Source organism: Micromys minutus (genome assembly GCF_963924665.1).
Source record: "Micromys minutus genome assembly, chromosome: 22".
Classification (NCBI taxonomy): Eukaryota; Metazoa; Chordata; class Mammalia; order Rodentia; family Muridae; genus Micromys; species Micromys minutus.
Window position 1 is genome coordinate 3404122 of NC_137957.1, and position 19520 is coordinate 3423641.

At 47.7% G+C, this 19520-nt stretch overlaps 1 protein-coding gene and 1 pseudogene across 2 annotated transcripts in view; both read left to right on the top strand.

Annotated features, from left to right (window-relative positions):
• Window positions 1-2798: 2798 nt before the first annotated feature.
• Window positions 2799-3290, top strand: LOC308435191 (peptidyl-prolyl cis-trans isomerase A-like; annotated as a pseudogene). Its single transcript has one exon. The product of its transcript is annotated as a peptidyl-prolyl cis-trans isomerase A-like (transcript).
• Window positions 3291-4619: 1329 nt separating this feature from the next.
• Window positions 4620-19520, top strand: part of LOC308435262 (uncharacterized protein) — a 53200-nt gene continuing 38299 nt past the window's right edge. The window contains exons 1-13 of the mRNA XM_080935938.1: window positions 4620-4712; window positions 5025-5223; window positions 8014-8158; window positions 10927-10980; window positions 11067-11194; window positions 12353-12468; window positions 13104-13374; window positions 14015-14081; window positions 14276-14399; window positions 16776-16909; window positions 17021-17085; window positions 17213-17295; window positions 17543-17713. Of these exons, the coding sequence (XP_080792064.1) occupies window positions 5026-5223; window positions 8014-8158; window positions 10927-10980; window positions 11067-11194; window positions 12353-12468; window positions 13104-13374; window positions 14015-14081; window positions 14276-14399; window positions 16776-16909; window positions 17021-17085; window positions 17213-17295; window positions 17543-17713 (1556 nt within the window). The 5' untranslated portion in view covers window positions 4620-4712; window position 5025. The remainder of the gene's footprint in view (window positions 4713-5024; window positions 5224-8013; window positions 8159-10926; window positions 10981-11066; window positions 11195-12352; window positions 12469-13103; window positions 13375-14014; window positions 14082-14275; window positions 14400-16775; window positions 16910-17020; window positions 17086-17212; window positions 17296-17542; window positions 17714-19520) is intronic.

Below are 19520 nucleotides of genomic sequence, written 5' to 3' on the forward strand. Positions count from 1 at the left end.
ACCTCGTCTGTTCGTTCAGACTCTCTCACACTGCTTCCTGTGCACACTGCATGTCTTCCTGTGCTGCCCACTGCTCTTTCACAGGAGATCTGGTCAAAAGCAATGAGCAGAAACTACAGCACCACCTGAATAAAACCCATCTTTAGGTTTCTTCTACCAATCAGATCAACCCATGACTTGAATCCAACTTCATCCAAGTTCTCAGGACATGAGTGGAATGAAGCCAATGGATGTCAGTTGTCAAAGGAGTCCTGTTCTCCTCAGAAATTTTACTAACCCTACCTTCATTGTCCGTATTCCCATAGCATTGTGGTTCTCTAAACGCTAGTCAGTGTTATAAGCCTGGAGTTATAGGTCAGAGATCCACTAACCTGACTATGAACAAATTTTAACGAATAAGAGGTGTAGGTACACAAATTTTCTCAACCTATTTTAATAAGGGTCCAACCTCCCCTCTCGCCCACCACCCCCTAGATGTAGTGGGAAAGAAAGGTTATTAAAGTAAATGGGGAAGTGGACCTGTTTAGAAATAGTCCTTTGGGGTGATTCCAATCTTTGTCCACTTGCACACACCAAACATGAAACAGCAGCTGCAGACCAGTCCACTTGGAAGACACCACCCAGGAATCAGCAGTTCCAGTCAAGTTCAGTCCACTTGGTAGGCACCACACATGAATCAGCAAGGGCAGCTCAATCCAGAAGAAACCAAGAGGCTCACCAACTGGACCACATCCACCATGGAAGCAGTAACCCCCTTTGCAACCAGAGGCAAGCACACATCCGGGCATAGCTTCTGTTACATACTTCCTGACTACATGTGTAACTGGGGCAGCTAACCTTGTTTACAGAAGTGAAAACATGTGGCTTGTTATCTTATACAAACAACAGCTGAAGACAGAATCTTTCTTGTACTGTGTGGAAAGACGACCTGTCAGTAAAAAGGCTGTGGGCCTATTAGCTCACACAGGGATTAGGAGGTGGAATTCCAGTAGGGGGAGAGGAATTCTTGAGTAGATTCAGGTGCAGAGAAAGAGCTCACCCCGGGCTGGAAGGAGATGAACATTTGGAAATAATGAGTGGTAACAAACATATGGCCCACACAGAACAGAAAAAAAACGAGTCACGTAAGTTACCAGATGGTCAGGGAAAGAGCAAAAGCTTATGGCCTAAGCATTTACTCATAATTAAGTCTCAGAGCAATTATTCTGGGAACTGGGCCATGGGTGGTAAAGCCCGTGTTCCAAGCAGCCCCAGGAGCTCGGGAAGTTATTGATCTTTGGGCAAATAGGGTTGAAAGGTTACAGATGTTTTTGTTTTACAGGTTTCTAAAGTAATTTAAACGTAAAACATAACATTAGCCACCATGGTAAGAATGTTCTATTCACATCAGCTTACAGTAATTTAGGGGTTTTTCAACCTAGAACTCTAAACTCCTCTACATCCCTTCAGCAAGGCAGCCTCAGGTTGTCCCTAATCCACACAGATGACCTCACGCCTCATACAAACTTTACCTACCTCTCCTCACCGAGAAAAGAGCTGGAGAAGTACGTCCAGAAAGGAAGGGATTCTAGTCTACCATGGTGGGAAAGTCACAGTGGCGGGAGCGTGAGGCAGCTGCTCACATGACATCGTAAGTGCGGTGGATGGTCATCCAGGTCATTCTCTTATGTCTGCTAAGCCAGGGCACACAGTGCTGGGATGAAGTTGCCCACATTCAGACTGGGTCTTTGTTCTCAGTCAGTCTTTCTGAAAGACTCTTATAGACACGCCCAGAAGTCAGCGTCCATGGAGATTGTAGATGCAGAAAGAGATGAAAGTATGACCATTATATCCCTGACGGTGCATGTTTATCTGAGGGTAGGTATCACATTTGTCCTGAATTTATCTTATTATATGTAACTCAGGTTGGCCTTGATTCTTATTCCTCTTGCATCAACCTCTTAAATGATTATTGGTGTGATCCTTGGTTTATTTATAGCAAAGGAGGTTTATTTTTAGAAACTGGCATCTGAGATTATGAGGTTGGCAAGACCAAAGTCCATGTCTCTGGACACCTGGTAGGACTTGAGACAGATGCTGTATCTGTGTTCAGACCAGACTTCCTTCCTGACGGTTACAGTCAGCGTTTGCTCTCAGGTCCAGGACTCAGTGTCCTGAGGAAGTAATCGCTTTCCTCTGTTCTCTACCTCAGCATCAGTCTGATTTCCAGTCCTCCCGACAGAGAAGGGTTTGGTTGGGACACAGTAGAAGCAGTCGAGAGTTTCGTCAGAGTGAGGAAAGAAGCAAGAATATACTCTGAAAAAGAGCCCTAGAGGACTGAAGAGATGGCTTAGTGGTTAAGACCCAGTGCTCTTAACCATAGGATCCAGGTTCAATTCCTACTACCCACATGGTGGCTCAGAGCTCTTTGTAATTCCAGTTCCAGGAGATCTGACACAGTTTTCCCTGCAAAGCCTCTGGCATCAGACATGTACTTGGTGCAGTCACATATATGCAGACAAAACACCCCTACGCATAAATAAATCAATAAAACATAAAATAAGAATTGTAAGTCAGTCTGAACAGCTATGGCTTCAACCCTGACAAGTGCGGGCTTTATCCTGCTCTGTTCCCTACAGTGTCTTCCCTGTGCCGCCTCTACTGTGGACTCTTCGAAATGGTGAGTGTTTCCCTCAGACATTTCAGCCAGAATTCGGTGTCAGAGTGGCTGTGGAATTGTAAGACTTTGCATGTGCTTTTAAGAACTCGTGATGTGGCTTTGCAGACGCTGCTGTCGCTTCTCACCTCTTGCTGCAGCCATGGTCAACCCCACCGTGTTCTTCGACATCATGGTAAATGGCGAGCCCTTGGGCCGCGTCTCCTTCGAGCTGTTTGCAGACAAAGTTCCAAAGACAGCAGAAAACTTTCATGCTCTGAGCAATAGAGAGAAAGGATTTGGCTATAAGGGTTCCTCCTTTCACAGAATTATTCCAGGAGTGATGCGCCAGGGTGGTGACTTTACACGCCATAACGGCACTGGCGGCAGGTCCATCTACGGAGAGAAATTTGAGGATGAGAACTTCATCCTGAACCACACAGGTCCGGGCATCTTGTCCATGGCAAATGCTGGACCAAACACAAATGGTTCCCAGTTTTTATCTGCCCTGCCAAGGCTGAGTGGCTGGATGGCTGCATGTGGTCTTGGGAAGGTGAAAGAAGGCATGAACATTGTGGAAGCCATAAAGCGTTTTGGGTCCAGGAATGGCAAGACCAGCAAGAAGAACACCATTTCCGACTGTGGACAACTCTAATTTCTTTTGACTTTCGGGCATTTTACCCATCAAACCATTCCTTCTGTAGCTCGGGAGAGCACTCCCACCCCATCTGCTCGCAATATCCTATAATCTCTGCTCTCACTGAAGTTCTTTGGGTTCCGTATTTTCCTCATTCCCCTTAAAGTCTAGCTGGATTGCAAAGTTAAGTTTATGATTATGAATAAAAACTAAATAAGAAAAAAAAAAGAACTCGTGATATTCAAATGTTTCCTGGGGGGGGGGGAGGGAAATAGCGCTTTGTGAAAAATCCCCTGGGGAGGAAGTCATGAGTTTGCTTTATTTTGATCTCTTTATCATGGACCCCTAGCCTCCATAGTCCTTCATTTCTTATTTGGGGGGTCCTGAGTTGACCAGTCTGGACTTCTTCACTGACCTCTGCCCTTATCTTTCTGTATCAACCATCAATCAATCAATTACCCTTGCAATCTGTTTCAGGACTTTGAGCTTGGTTTTATCTGCCTACCTTTGAGCTGACCCACCCATTGTTCTTTATGTTCTGGCTTTGGGGGGGACTGTTACCTCCTTTTACTTAGACAAGTAAAATGGGGGGCATGACCATGGAAGAGTTCAGTGACTGCTACATCCAATAAATGATGAACTAGGGTTTATGAACGATGTACCCTCCTATTAAGGCCAATGCCCCATTTCATGCTGGGAAGACAATTCATTCCAGGTTTGATTTTTCTTGCCCGTACCCCCTCTGCTCATAGTCTTTCAGTCTGACTCCTTTCCTCCACACAAACATTGCCATCTCTGACCCTCCAGAGATGTGTTTTCCCAACCAGGACATTTATCTCTTTAGTCTGACCATGGCTGGGTTCTCTGGTCCAATTTGGAATTGTTTCTATCCAGGGGTTGGGTTGCTAAGAGATAGGACTGAACTCTGCAAGACTGGAGCTGGTGAGCAGAGGTATTCCAGAAACAAGTCTGCAGTTCTGCAGTGAGAAATTCTGCAGGCTGTATCCCCACAGTCAAGATGTACAGAGAGCCTTGGGAGATGCTCAAGGTGTGTCCTGCCCTGAACGAGGCACCTGGCACTTCTACTTCCTGACTTTATCAGCAGGCTGTTGCCCTTGGAAGGGCAGGGGTGGCTGTAAATTTGGTGGCCCAGAGACACCTTTGCTCTTGACTCAGAGGTACTGTATCCTAAAGATAGATCATCTGCCTGTGTGTGTCTGTAACCCCGAGTCCCTCCCCTCCACTCCAGTCTGGCCCTGCCCAATTTGATTTGGCCGGCGCCCAGACAGGAAGAAAGTGACTGAGCCTGGGAGGGATTGGTTGGTTCAGCCCAGCCCTCCCAGCCGCCCACAGAGCACTCTGCCGCTAGGAAGCAGCAGATAAATGCTTTCCGAAGGAGTGGGGAGAAGGTCTTAGAGGACAGGCTGCTCCTGAGATAAGGTACCACTCGGGGTGTGAGGCAAACAAGGGTCCTGACTCTGATCAGGATGAGTTGATCAGCACTGGGGTGGCTGCATGGTGCTCACGTGACCCTGGGTTTCTGGATAACTGTACTTTAGGCAGAGCGATTCCAGATTGTCAACAACTCTTGTCCGGGTGTGTTACCCCCTTTCTTCTCTCTCTCATCCTGTCTCTTCCTACATCTCCCTCTCTGTCCCTGCTCTACTCTGAAATCCACAGTCTCAGTAATTCTGAAGTTTTGGGGGTTCCTCTTCTGAACCTCAGACTCTCACGCTGCGTTTGTCTGCTCAGGATGCTGCGGCTAAGTGTATCCGGCCTGGACCTGGGCTCTGTGCTGACCTCCCCATGGAATCTCCTGCTGCTTGGAGCGGCTTCCTGGATTTTGGCCAGAATTCTTGCCTGGACTTACTCATTCTGTGAGAACTGCTCCCGCCTCAGATGTTTCCCTCAACCCCCTAAAAGAAACTGGTTTTTGGGTCACTTGGGCGTGGTGAGTATGGGAGCACAGGCTGGGGTATCAGGGTGTATGTGTTCCCTAGAAGTCAGGAAAAGTCTGGAGCTTGAAACAGGGAGAAGTGAGGGAAAGCTAGTGGACTCTCTCTCCTCATCACACCCCTACACCCATTTGCCTTTCTGTCCAACCTGTCCTCAGCAGCCTTTTGCTTTCTCTCACCTGGCACCAGCCCTGCTGTGTCCTACACTCTCACGAGGACTGAGGTCTTGAATCCTTGGATGCTTGTCATAGTCAGCGGCTGCCGTGGCGAACGGCACAGAGCAGTGGTAACCCTGGTATATTCGGTTTCACTGATGGATGTGAGTCCTTCAGTATGCCCAAGGTCTTGTCTCCTGTGTGGCTCATCTCTCTGTGTTCAGATCAATGACTTGCCCTGTAGGATTCAGCTGTGATTTCTAACTTCTGTTCCCTACCCTTTGGGGGACGAAGAAAGATTGCATATTTTTTTCTTCAACTTCTTGGCCACTCTCCCTTCTCATCTTGCCCTCCGTCCTAAAGATGCATCCGTGGGCTCCATTATGCAATTTAGGTGGAAGATGAGCACTTTGTAACATTGGTAGTGATTATCTGAAGTGCCCAGAGTTTGTGCACATTGCTAAGCAATGACTTTATCCCAAAGCCACATCGCAGCATGACTGTTTTCTCTCTGGTCTCATCATAATGACTATACTTCCTGAGGAGGGAGTAGTTCCCTGGTCACCAGGTTCCCTTGCTTCACACTGTGCTGGCTCTCTACTGCAGAGCCACATCTTATGATCCTGCAGCACTCATGGTATAGACATCGTCACCAATGCCATTCATTCAGGTACTGCTTCTCTCATCAGAATCCTCTTTCCTACCAACACTCTCACCTCACCTTTCCCACCCAGTGTCTTCTCAGCACCTCCATCCTTTGTACATCCTAAACCGCCAGCTTCCTCACAGCCCCCCTTTCATCTCCCATCAGTTCAGATTCCCATCAAGGGTCCAAGTCTGAGGTTCTTGACAATTCATTTTTTTCCTTTAGGCATTTGGAAAGCTGTTGCTTTTGATGACCCCGAACTCCCATGTTTTCTGTGTGTTATCCACAGTGATACTGTAGATTCAGGTGACCTGTCAGCTCCCATTTATATACATCCAACATGGCTCTTTCTGTACGAAAATGTTAGTCATTTTCTCCTCCTCCTCCTCCTTCAACCTGTTTTTCTTGCTTTGTGTTTTTGAGACATGGTTTCTCTGTGTAGCTTTGGCTGTCTTGAAACTTGTCCTGTAGACCATGCTGAGTTTAAACCCACAGAGACCCAGTGGCTCTGCCGCCCCAGGGATTGGATGCTCGGGCTGTCACACTTGTGATGCCCATGTCCCTGAATCATGACTCTACCTCTTTCGTTTCCTCACAACTCTCTGGTGCATTGTCTTGTCCATCTTTTCTAGCAGCTCCTATTTGGTTACAGAATTATATTCTTCTTGGTCTCCTCTGAGTTCCCCGAGGTTCTCCTCTGTCCACTGCGGGGTCCCTTTCCCCCTGAGCTCTCCACACGACTCTCCTGCCACCCTCTCCCATTTTTCCTCTCCTGTCATTCTTGAAGCTTTCTCCTTACCCCAGAAACCCAGGTCCTAAGTCAGCCATCAGTCCCCCCTTAGATGACTTCCAAATTCACATCTCTCTGGAGCTGGGAACCAAGATTTGGAATTTCCACAAGTATTTGCTGCAAATCTGGGGAGGTATTTGCACAGAGTTCGTCTTAATAGACTATGGAGAATTAGGGATAACTAAGAAATTGGGTGGGATGAAATGACCAAACTCACACCCAAATGGAGTGGATGATGGAGAGTGAGAAGGGAAGGGAGGAAGAGGAGAGGTAGAAGACTTAGCTGTAGGAAAAATTCCATAGAGAAAAAGACAAACACATACAGAAGAGGGGGGAGGGGGAGTGATCAGATGAAGGAAATGGAGAAAATCAGAATTATGATAAAGAAAGAAACACACACACTCACATACACACATTCACACACACACACTCACACACATACACTCACACACACTCACTCACACACACACACACACACACACACACACACACACTCACTCACACACACATACTCATCACTCTAATCATCTTCTTTTGCTATTAGTTACCTATCACATCTTTCAGTGTCATCTAGCTATGTTGTCTATCATGTATCTGTCTATGTACCTTCTATATGTGTATCAGAAGCCTATCATTCATCCATCCATCCATATGTCCACCTGTCTGTTCATCCATCCATCCATCCATCCACCCACCCACCCACCCACCCACCCACCCACCCATCCATCCACCCACCCACCCATCCATCCATCCATCCATCCACCCATCCATCCACCCATCCATCCATCCACCCAACCATCCTCTTCATCATCAATCCCACTATGAAGTATGTAGTCACCTTTCATCATCAATTTAAATGGTGTGTACTAATGTATCTGTCTGTCTCTCTGTCTGTCTATCTAGCTACCTATCCATTGATTCTTCAACTACCTATCTACGTCACAAAACAGGGATAAGGAGAGGAATCAGAGAGAGAGAGAGAGAGAGAGAGAGAGAGAGAGAGAGAGAGAGAGAGAGAGAGAGGTAGATAGACTGGGGGGTACAGGAAGAGACACAGGTAGGTGAACTATTGACTCCTCTAGAGACTTGAATGAGTGGTCCAAGCAGGAGGGTTGGAGGGATGAGCATATTTGGCAGAGGACAGGAGCATCTAAGAAGCCATGCATGGAATGGCCTCAACCTTTTCCATCTCTAGATCCAGAACAATGAGGAAGGCGTGCGGCTGGTGACTGAAATGGGTTATACTTTTGGAGACGTTCATCTCTGTTGGCTGGGACCCGTCATCCCTGTGCTGAGGCTTGTTGACCCTGCATTTGTTTCCCCCCTGCTCCAGGCCTCAGGTATCTCTTTTAGGATTCATATCCTTGGCTTGTCTGTCTCTTACTATCCCTGTATGGACCAGGCTGAGCAGCAGACGGGGCTGGATCTGTTGGTGGCCATGTCTCTGAGTGACTTTAGAGTCCCAAGTCTCTCTCGATGCTGAAGTCTGAGCTATGAGTGATAAAAGCTCAAGTCAGTGTGATCCAAGTTAGGGAAAGTGTATCGGTTGGGAATCTAGTTGGTGGTAGAACACCTGCCTACCATGAACAAAGTGGTAGTTTCCACCTTAGAACTGGAAAAATAACCTGTCTCTTTGAAGAAACTTTTTGTGCCGATATGTGCATGTGTGTGGGTCCATGTGCATGTGCATGCATGTGGAGGGCAGTAGACAACCCGAGTTGCTATCCTTGGAACTCTATCTACCTTTATGGAGACCAGACCTCTGTCTTACCTGGAGCTCACCCATCAATCTGGACACTCTGGCCAGTAAGCCCTAGGGATTTTCCTATCTCCACCTTCCTTCCCAGCAGCAGCAATACCACAGAGACACTGAAAATATTTATTTTTGAGGCATTTATTTATTTATTTTGAGATACTGTGTAGACAAGTTCAAGCCTTTGTAGACAAGGCTGTCCTTGAACTCACAGAGACCCACCTCAGTCAGCCTCCTGAGTGTTAATATTAAAGGTGTGTACTACCATGTCAGAACTTTGTAGTTTTATTTTATGAGTGCTTGCCTATATGGATGTGTGGGTACCACATGTATGCAGATCACTCAATGGCCACAAGAGGGCGTCAGATCTGTCGGAAGCGGAGTTACAGGTTGTGAGTTGCTATGAGTGTACTTTGAACTAAACCCAGATTGTCTGCAAGAGCCATTTTCTACTGGCCATCTCTCCATGCACAGGGATGGAATGTTTTAAGTTGTGTTTTATTCAGAATGTTGTGATCTGAGAGGAGAGTGACTCCACCCCCTGAAAAATTACCTCATAACACCTCTGCAGCCAGCAAAAGTGGACAGATTTTCCAGAGCTCAGTTACAGCCCCTTTGGTCACATAGTCATCTTGCCTTTGGGAGTCAAGGTTTCTTTCCTTATCATGTTCTGCATTTCTCCCTCAATTTCAATGCTCTGTGCTACTGGCTTCAGACTATAGAGGCCGAGTTTGAGAAGGTTCTGTGCTGTGGGTCCTACATTCTTTTTGGTACTTCCTAGACTGGGAGTAGTTAACTCGGAATTGCAAACTACCAGCAATGTGTGTATCTTGTGATACTTATGATGTGTACATAGAGATTCCTTTCAAAATATGGAGTGCAAGTGGCTCCGTATAGTCCTATGTAGAATAGAACAAAATATTGCTTTCTTACTTCCAGTTTGTCCCTAGTGACGTTATATAGTATTCCTGCAAGATGGGTACCTCCTGGGTGAAGGGTTGAGGTTGTGGGAGGCATGTAACCTAGTGTTGAACTCTCCCCTGCCTCCCCAGTTCAGTAATCTCAGCTGCCCCAGCCACCTTGGATGAAGTGACCCAAGCTGGAGATGGTGGGACGGAGCTGGGATTCAGAGAACTCTGGGGAAAGATGCACCAGAGTGCAGAAGGCTCAACTGTGTCTGGTGGGCCCTGGGGATGCCTGATGGCTGGAGAGGACAGAAGCAACTGTTTGTGGTGGACACGTCTCTGAGAATAGAGGAGCCCTTGATTCTGAACATTTAACTCTTTGTATAGCACAGAGGAGAGAGCTAGAGGGGTCTGTGGTATATCTAGGTCCCAATTGGGACTTGAATGGGACCATACCTTTAAAAAAACATTTTATTGGCTAGTCTCTGTATTTACATTTCAAATGTTGTACCCTTTCCCTCTTCTTCTCCCTCCTCCCCCTCAATTTGCTTCCATGAAGGTGCTCCCTCTCCCAATCACCTTCACCTCAGTGCCTTGGCTGTTGATGATGATGTTCTTCCCATGAGGGTGCAAACCTTTCAGCTCCTTCAGTTCTTTCTCTAGCTCTTTCACTGGGGTCACTGTGTTCAGTCCGATGGTTAGGTGCAAGCATCCTCATCTGTATCTATATGACTCTGGGAGAGTCTCTGAGGAGACATCCATGTCTGGTTCCTGCCAGTAAACACTTCCTGGCATCATCAGTAGTGCTTGGGTTTGGTGGTTCTCCAGATGAGGCAGTCTCTGTAGATTTTTTCTTCAATCCCTGATTCTCTATTTGACCTTGTATTTTCTCCCCTGTTTTGTTCTTGAATGGGACCATACTTAAATGCCAATCTGGGATTATCTGAAGGTCACAATCAAGTCACATCAGACTTGTTGTTGATGCCAGGGAATGCCGTGTGTGTGTGTGTGTGTGTGTGTGTGTGTGTGTGTGTGTGTATGTGTGTGTGTGTGTGTGTGTGTGTGTGTATGACAGGTCATGATATAACATGTGCCCCTTTTATATATATCAGGATGTGTCAGGACACATCAGAGAGCCACCACTGACAATGTGTTCTAGGTCTTTACAAAGGCCTATACACTGTTTGTACGAGTCTTGGGTGTGGAAGGCATGGTGGGCCATGTAGCAGCCATGTGACAGCGTACTGAAGAATGTCATGGCCGGTCAGGTGACCTTTGCTTTTCCTGCTGCTGCCTGGTCTGGTCCTGCCTCAGCCCCTTTGTCCCTGTTCCCTTCCTGCCTTTCTGTATTTGGACCTGAAGTGGAAAGCCCTGAGGATGGGAGTCTCAACCTTCCCACAGTCCATCTGACTTTCTCTTCCTGGTCCCTGTTTGTTTTCCTCCATGGTAGCATTTGTGGTCCCAAAGGACATGACTTTCTTGCGCTTCCTGAAACCCTGGCTGGGTGAGTACCTCAGGGTGAGGGCCAGAGGACACCTTGGGGTCAGAGGAAGGTCGCACTTTTGCCCACTGACACTGCTGCCTCCCCAGGGGATGGGCTCTTTCTGAGTGCTGGGGACAAGTGGAGCTACCATCGCCGCCTGCTGACACCCGCCTTCCACTTTGACATCCTGAAGCCCTATGTGAAGATTTTCAACCAGAGTGTGAACAGCATGCACGTGAGTTCCTCAAACCACATAGGGTGCTGCAGAAAAGGCAGTGGCTTCAGACACATGTAATTCTGAAGGTGCGGTTGTGTTCCATGGCCTCAGGGACATCAGTTTTTTTTCTCGTGTCTCAGTTTCCCCATTTTTTAAAGTGAAAATAACAATGTGTACTTAAGGGGTGATCAGGATGACACCCTGGAGTCATACTCCTGGCACTGAGATGAGATCATAGCAGACCAGTATCTATCCTTCTTCACAGAAGCCCTGGAAAGTCAACCAACGGTTGATGTTGCCGACAGAAACAGCACTTTCTGTGTAGGATCCTAGTTTAGACTTTGCTGCTCTAAAGCTGGCCATGGTGACTTCTTAATATCTGCCTGGGAGGAGCCTCAGGAAGAAAGATTGTGAATCATAGGCCAGTCCAAGCTTCATCAGCAAGACCTTGTATCAAAAAACTAAGATAGTTCAGGAGAAGTCTGTCGGGGAATGAGTGAATATGGTGAAACTCATATAAAAGCCAAAGCAAAGCTATGGCCTTATGTAGAGATAAGTTCACGGTGCCTGTCAAGTATTGAAAATTCTGGTTTCAAAGGGGGAGAAAGCAGAGACTTTACAGGGACTCACTGTAAAGACTGAGAACTGAGGACTTGCAGAAAGATGAAGACATTTCCAGAGCCAAGCACAATGACCATCATCACGGACAGTTATTGAGCACCTTCTGTGTACGAAGTATTGTGCCAGCTCCATGGTCTACACTGATTGATGAAATTTGCACAGTGCTGTGTTGTAGAGATGATATGACCGTCACAGTCGGTTAAACGAAAGCTCAGAGAGGTGTGTCTGTACGCTCCCAGTTTACAAGAAAGAAAACCTGCACGGAAGGTAGAGAGCACAGAAGTGTACTTTCAGGAGTAATAAGTCATGTCACTTTATTGTGCTGGAAGACCTGACCAACCTAGAAGGCAGAAATCTGACCAAGGGCACACAGAGATAGGATTAAACTCAAGGCTCCTGTTTCCTAACCCAGTGTCTTTATCTGCTATAGTACCAGCTTCTGATCCCAGCAGAGTTAGGTTTTCCCTGCTGTCAGGGGCCGTTTCTGGTGTTTAGTGTTGAGAAGGATCTCCAGGATCAAAGGATCATCCCTGTCTCCGTTCCTTCTCTGGCCAGGCCAAGTGGAAGCACCTATCCTCGGAAGGCAGTGCACGTCTGGAAATGTTTGAGAACATCAGCCTCATGACCTTGGACAGTCTGCAGAAATGCCTCTTTGACAGCAACTGTCAGGAGTGAGTCCCTGTCTCAGCCTTGGAACAGGACCTTAAGCAGCCCATATATCATTTCTTTTCTCCTCCCCTTCCATCCCCATCTTTTCTTTTCCTGACGGGGTTTCAGTCTGGAGTTATTCTAGCCTGAAACTCACTTTGTAGATTAGATTCACCTTGAGCTTTGACCGCCCTGCATCCACCTCCGATTGTTGGGGTCACGGTCAGGAGACCCCATTTCCAGCAAGTGGCCAGGTCTGAAAGATGTTGAAGACCCAACCAGAAGGGTGTGAATTCCATCCTGAGAATTTCACAGCATAGGAGAAGGTGTCTGTATAGGAGGGTAGTTTCTAGTCACAGTGACCATGGGCAATCTCATCAGTAGAGGAGCTTTGGATGCCAGAAACCCGGAGAGGAGGGGTCTGAGACTGGGCAGCCACAGGAAAGCAAGGGAGAAGAGCAGGAGCCGCCGCTGAGTGAATGAGGGGAAAGAATAATGTCCGTAGACACCCAGGGGTCCCTGGTCAGGAGGCTACTTGTGGGTAGCAGGAAACAGAGTCTGTGTGTCTTGGGTTCCTTCTTTGGATGGATCTTTATGCTGGAACTTTGGCTGGAGTTTTTCTATGCTAAGTTGCTTCTCCTTTCTGCCTTCCCTGCAGGTCTCCTAGTGAATACATTTCTGCCATCTTGGAACTCAGCTCCCTCATAGTAAAAAGGTCACAGCAGCTCCTCCTGCACGTGGACTTCCTGTACTACCTCACTGCGGATGGGCGGCGCTTCCGCAAGGCCTGCGACCTGGTGCACAGCTTCACGGATGCTGTCATCAGGGAGAGACGACGCACCCTCTCCAGACAAAGCTCCGATGAGTTCCTGAAGTCTAAGACTAACTCTAAGACTTTGGACTTCATTGATGTGCTCTTGCTGGCCAAGGTGGGTGCATGTGGGGTCTGGGTTACAGGAACTTCACGGTCAGCATTAGAGAGAAGCTGGACTTGACCAGGAGGTACTGGGGAGTTACAGACTGTGCTTATGAAAAGTAGGCACTACACAGAGATAGTAGATGTGACTGGAATGCAAACGGCAGGCAGGAAACCATGGAGGAAATGTAAGCAGGCTGTGGAGAGAGGACAGCCGAGGCTCCTTGTGTGCACAATGGGTATCAGAATCTGTGTCCGACCACCTGGCTTAGAGCTTCATTGCCAAGAATGGACACCATGACCTTGGTGACTTTTATAAAGGACATTTAATGGGGACTGATGTACGGTTTCCGAGATTCAGTCCATTATCATTATGGGGGAAGCATGGTCGTGTGGAGACCGATGTGATGCTGGAGGAGAAGCTGAGAGCCCTATATCTTCATCTGAAGGCAGCCAGGAGGAGACTGTTTCCTTCACTGGGTAAAGCCTGTGCATACGGAGGCCTCAAAGGCCACCTACACAGTGACACAGTTCCTCTAACAAAGCCACACCTCCTAACAGTGTCAGTCCCTATGACCAAGCATTCAAACATGTGGGTGTTCAGAGCACCACCTCACACATGGTATGAACTGAGGATCTGGTTTTGTCTTCAGGATGAACATGGGAAGGGACTGTCCGATGAGGACATTCGGGCAGAGGCTGACACCTTCATGTTCGGAGGTGAGAGTCCCTATGTAGGGTTACAGAGGAGGTAGAAGTCTTCAAATCCCAAGTAGGTCTTGTGGGGAGACCTAGAATCCCTCCCTTCTTCCCATCCATTCCTTTTTGGAGCCTTACTGTCTAGATACAACTACCCCATTGTGCTGAAGCAGGCCAGAGACTTGGTCACACCTCATTTCCTGTCTGTCCTTCAGGCCATGACACCACAGCCAGTGGGCTCTCCTGGATCCTGTACAACCTGGCGAGGCACCCGGAGCACCAGGAGCGCTGCCGGCAGGAGGTGCGGGAGCTGCTGAGGGACCGAGAGGAGATTGAGTGGTGAGCATTGTGGTCTCTGCTCTTGTAGCGTCTGTTCACCGTGCTCAATGCTGCGTGTCTTACACGGTGTGACTGTAGCTGAGGCTGCCTTACAGAGGCTCAACACCTCTGCTTTTTCCAGGGCTGCTCTTCCAGAGGTCCTGAGTTCAACTGTGAGTAACCACATGGTGACGGGATCCGATGACCTCTTCTGGTCTGTCAGCAGTGGCATACACCTATACATTAAACAAACAAAGAAATCTCAAAACCAAATACCAAGGGAAAAAGGGATTTTGATATCTCACCATAAAGAAATGAAAAAAAAAAAAAGTCTTGGGAATGATAGATAATTTCATTAGCTTATAGCTTTAATGTTTCTGATGTATTGAGAGAATCTACCTTATATTTGGAGAGAATTTTTTGTTTTATTTTTAGATAGGGTCATACTGTGTAGACTGGAAGCTCACTGTGTATATCAGGCTGGTTTCAAACTCAGATTTGCGTGCTCCTGCTCTACAAGCACTGGGTTTAAAGGTGTGTGCCATTGATTCGCAAGGTTTGTTTTGTTTATAGATTTATTGAGACAGCTGCTTGTTTGGTCACTATGGCCTCCAGCTTACTCGTTAGCTGAGACTGACTTTGACCTCAAACCTTCTGCCTCCACTTCTCCGGTGCTGGGATTCTTTGCCTGACTGCATTTAACTCATTTCGTTGCTAATTGCTGTTTTCTTTACGTCTTCCTCCGAAGCAAGCCTGTTTTGCCCAGCAGTGTGGGAACTGTCCTCTTGTGCCCGCCTCAGTGCCGTGTTCCACAGTCCTCAGCAGCCACTTAGCTTTTAAGAAAATGTTTTCATTTGTATGACTATCGTTTTGTAACAAGTTTTAGTGAGTGGTAGTTGGACCCTTTTATTCTCAGTCACTGTTCTGAGCATGGACTGTAGCTTCAACTTCATTCATTCTAAGTAGGATAAAGTTGTTGAGTCAGGATCCAGTTAGTGTGGGACTTTCGATTATTACGCAAGGCCCTGTAAATACCAGTCCTGCGAGAGGATTGGAAGGCACAAATTCACACACAGACACATGCACACACAGAGAGACACACGCATGCCCACATACATTCACACACACACACACACACATATGGAGACATGCCCACAGACAAATGCACACATGGACACACATGGGCAGACATGCACACAGACAAAGATGCACACACAGATATACACACAGACACACGCTTACACATATAGCCCCACACACATGGACACATGCACATACACAGACATATGCATACACAGAGACACATGAATACACACACACACACAGAAATACACTGTAGTGGCTATTCCTGGTTGTCAACTTTACTATATCTGGAATAAACCACAGTCCAGAATTGGGAAACTCACCTTTGATCCTGATCCTGAGGCACAGAGGCTATGAATCTTAGGACACTAAGGCAAGGAGATCTCTGAGCTCAAGGTCATCTGGGACAAAGCCAGTCCCAGATCCAGGTGTGATGGCGCACACCTTTCATCTGGGCCACACCTTCTGTTGGAGACCTACATAAGGACACTGGAACAAGGAAGGCTGTCTCTCTTCACCTGCCTGCCTTGTGGGACTGAGCAACTGCTAGATTCTTAAACTTCCATTCACAGCTGCTGCCGACCATTGCTAGGGAGTTGGACTACAGACTGTAAGTCACCATACTATATAGAGACTACCATAAGTTCTGTGACTCTAGGGAACCCTGACTAATGCATCCCCATCATGCTTATGTGAGCAACATTAGTTCCCTTCATCAGGACACAATCGGAAAAGACATCAAAGAGATGGGAGATCGGAGAAGACGGCAAAGGGGCTTTGCAGGTGTGGGAGAGGGATGAGAGAGAGAAATGGTGACTGAGTATAATCAATATCCACTACACACATGCGTAGAAATATGTAAAAAACGCATTTTAAAAAGACCTTAAAATCCAGGTTTATTGACTAGCACTGGAAATGTTACTCTAGAAAGGAGTAGCTAGGTGGTGTTGGCGCATACCTTGATTCCAGTTCTCTGGACACACGGGCAGGCAGATTTCTGAGTTTGGGGCCAGCCTTGTCTATACAGTAAGTTCTAAGACAGCCAGGGCTACCCTGAGTTAACCCCTGTGACATCAAATCCTGGGAAGTGGAATGGTAAATATTAGGAGTTCTTAGTAGCTAGACACAAACAAACAAACAAACAAACAAACAAACAAAAAGAACCTGCAAGCCTCTGATTTATCTGGAATATAATTTAATTTATCTGGAATATAAATGACTAAGCACGAGAGGCAACTGGTTTTCCATACAACCAGATGCCAGTGAGGCTGAGTCTTGTTTTTGCTCCTGGATAACTGTGTGGTGGCTCCTCAGGGACGACCTGGCCCAGCTGCCTTTCCTGACCATGTGCATCAAGGAGAGTCTGCGGCTGCATCCCCCAGTCATTGACCTCCTCCGCAGCTGCACCCAGGACATCCTGCTACCTGATGGCCGGGTCATCCCTAAAGGTGCCCACAAAGTCAAGGGTGAAGGGAGGGACGCGTCTGAGGAGGGTGATACTCCCTAGAGGCAGCTCGGACTTACACTGACTGGATCCTTTCGATCCTCCTATCCAACAGGGAGCATCTGTGTTATCAGCATCTTCGGTATTCATCACAATCCTTCAGTCTGGCCAGACCCTGAGGTGGGGCCTCCTCCAGGCATTTCTGGGACCTGGGGACAAGAAGTTGTCGCTCCTGTTTCCATGTCTGCTTCTGGGGCTGTCTGGGTGTGCGCAGAGAAGCAACCTAGAACCTTGCCTCTCCCCTCAGGTCTATGATCCCTTCCGCTTTGACCCAGAAAACCGTCAGAAGAGGTCACCTTTGTCTTTTATTCCCTTCTCTGCCGGGCCCAGGTGAGGCCAAATGGCTTGTGGTGATGGGTGGATTCTGGGGTTGTCAGTGGGAATGGGGGGGGGGTTGGATGGTTGAGTTTTAGGTCTCCTTTCCACCCCCTGCTCAGGGGATGTGCAAGCGTCTGTAGAACCCGGGACTGGAAGGTGAAGATCTGACCAGGAGCGGCCCGGACCGGGTCAGGTTGGGTCCAGGCGCTCCTGTCTAGGTCCTGGCAGACTCCAGAGTCCCCCCTCCGTCCTCCCGCAGGAACTGCATAGGACAGACTTTCGCCATGAACGAGATGAAGGTGGCGCTGGCGCTGACGCTGCTGCGCTTCCGCGTCCTGCCAGATGACAAGGAGCCGCGCCGGAAGCCTGAGCTGATCCTGCGCGCGGAGGGCGGGCTGTGGCTGCGGGTGGAGCCGCTGAGCTGTGACCAGTAGAGACTTCAAGCCGAGAAGGGACTTCCATACCCGACTCTCCGGATCCCAGAATTAGCGTAGTTCCACTGAAGACCAGCAGGCGGCGCTGGGGGCCATAGAACCAGTAGCTGCCTGGTTCAAAAATGGCTGGTGTCTTTGAGCCAAAGATTAACCCAGCTAGGCTTTCCTGCTGAGAGTTCTTTTCCAGCCCAAGCCTGACCTTCAAAACCTACTCTTAAAGCCGCTGTAGGTTTTGGAACGGATTAGGAGAGGAAACCGAGTTCCGGACCCACTAGAGACTCTTTAGTCAGTGAAATAAAGACTTAATTACAGTTTCCACTTTCTTTGGCTTCCTCTTCCTCATCATATTTGAAGCACTCCTCCAGTTTTTTAGCTTCTTAGTGCGTAGCTGGCTGCCACACTACACCCGAGGGGGATATTTGTAAAGTCTGATTAAAATGGTTTCTCAGAAAAGGTGTATCTTGGCGCCACTGAGAAACATTCTAAATGACACTCTACGCTTGCAAACACTAAGCCTCTTAAAATGAACGAAGTCATACTTCCAGAATCCTTTACTTAACTTTGCCATTGTGTTCATTGCGAACCCCACGTATTTGACAGGAATCTTATACTTTTCTTTTCTAGTAGCACGTTTGGGCTCTGAGTCCTCTATCACGAAACCATTAAAACCGTGTCAGATGGACGTGGTGAGCGTACCTGAAATCCAGCACCTGAGGCAGGGGGACCATGAGTTGGAGACTACCTTGGAATATATAGAAAGTTTGAGGCCATCCTAGGCCTGGTAGGCCTTGTCCTTTCCCCATTCCCTCTGCCTTGCTAAACTACTAGATTACATTCCCAAAGCTACCCACCAAGGTCTGTTCCCTTTTACGGCCACTTCCTCCTTTTGAAGCTGACTAGCAAGGTGCAGCTGTCACACTATTTGAAGTAGAGCAATCAAAGGCCCTCCTTAGTTCCCTAATTAAGATTCCTAATTAAACACTTCATTCTAACACAGGCTTTCCCGTTTTACCTTTATAAACTGCCTTTGCCTGTGGGCCACCTCTGTTTCCTCTCTCTCCAGAAGCATTCCTTTATCCCATTTCGGGCCGGTGTTCCCGGTGCCTTCTCCCTTGTCCTCTACTTTTGTCTTTGTTTCTTCATTCCTGCCCTTTGTCTCTCGTGAGCAAATAAGTCCTGGGGGCTCTGTGCAGATACTTTTCCTTTGCTTCTGCCTAAGATCGTGATGCAGCGCGTGGGAAGTGTGGGCTTTTGCAACACAGCTAGGCTTCTCCTGACCACAGAGAATGCTCCCTCTGCAGGACAGTTTGGGAACAGCAGGCTCTGAAAAGACTGGTCTTCCTGGGTTCAGTGTAAGGACTGCAGTGGGATCCCAGGAAGGGTACATACCTCCTTTCTGAAGGTTCTAAGACCTGATGCCTGATGTCCTTGGTGACAGAACAGAGGTAGCAGTGAGGTTAGGTAGATGGAGGTTGTGAAAGACCCTCGAATTGGGGAAGCCCCTCACTCAAGTCCCAGGAAACGCGAACCCAAGAACTCACGGGGAGCCTATCTTGCTGCAATCAGGCAAGAGGTTTATTTTAGGAGATCAGAGCTCTGAGGACGACACATATCTCACTCAGGAGATAGAGGAGTCGACCACAAATTCAAATGGGGAGAAGTATTTATAGGGAAAATTACATAAGCAGCTAGCAAGAGGCGCATAGCAATTTCATTGGTTCATTCAAATTGGCACACTCTATTTTGGACACGATTCAACTCTAGGCCACTCTATTTTGGGGCACACTGACCTTCATACTTATT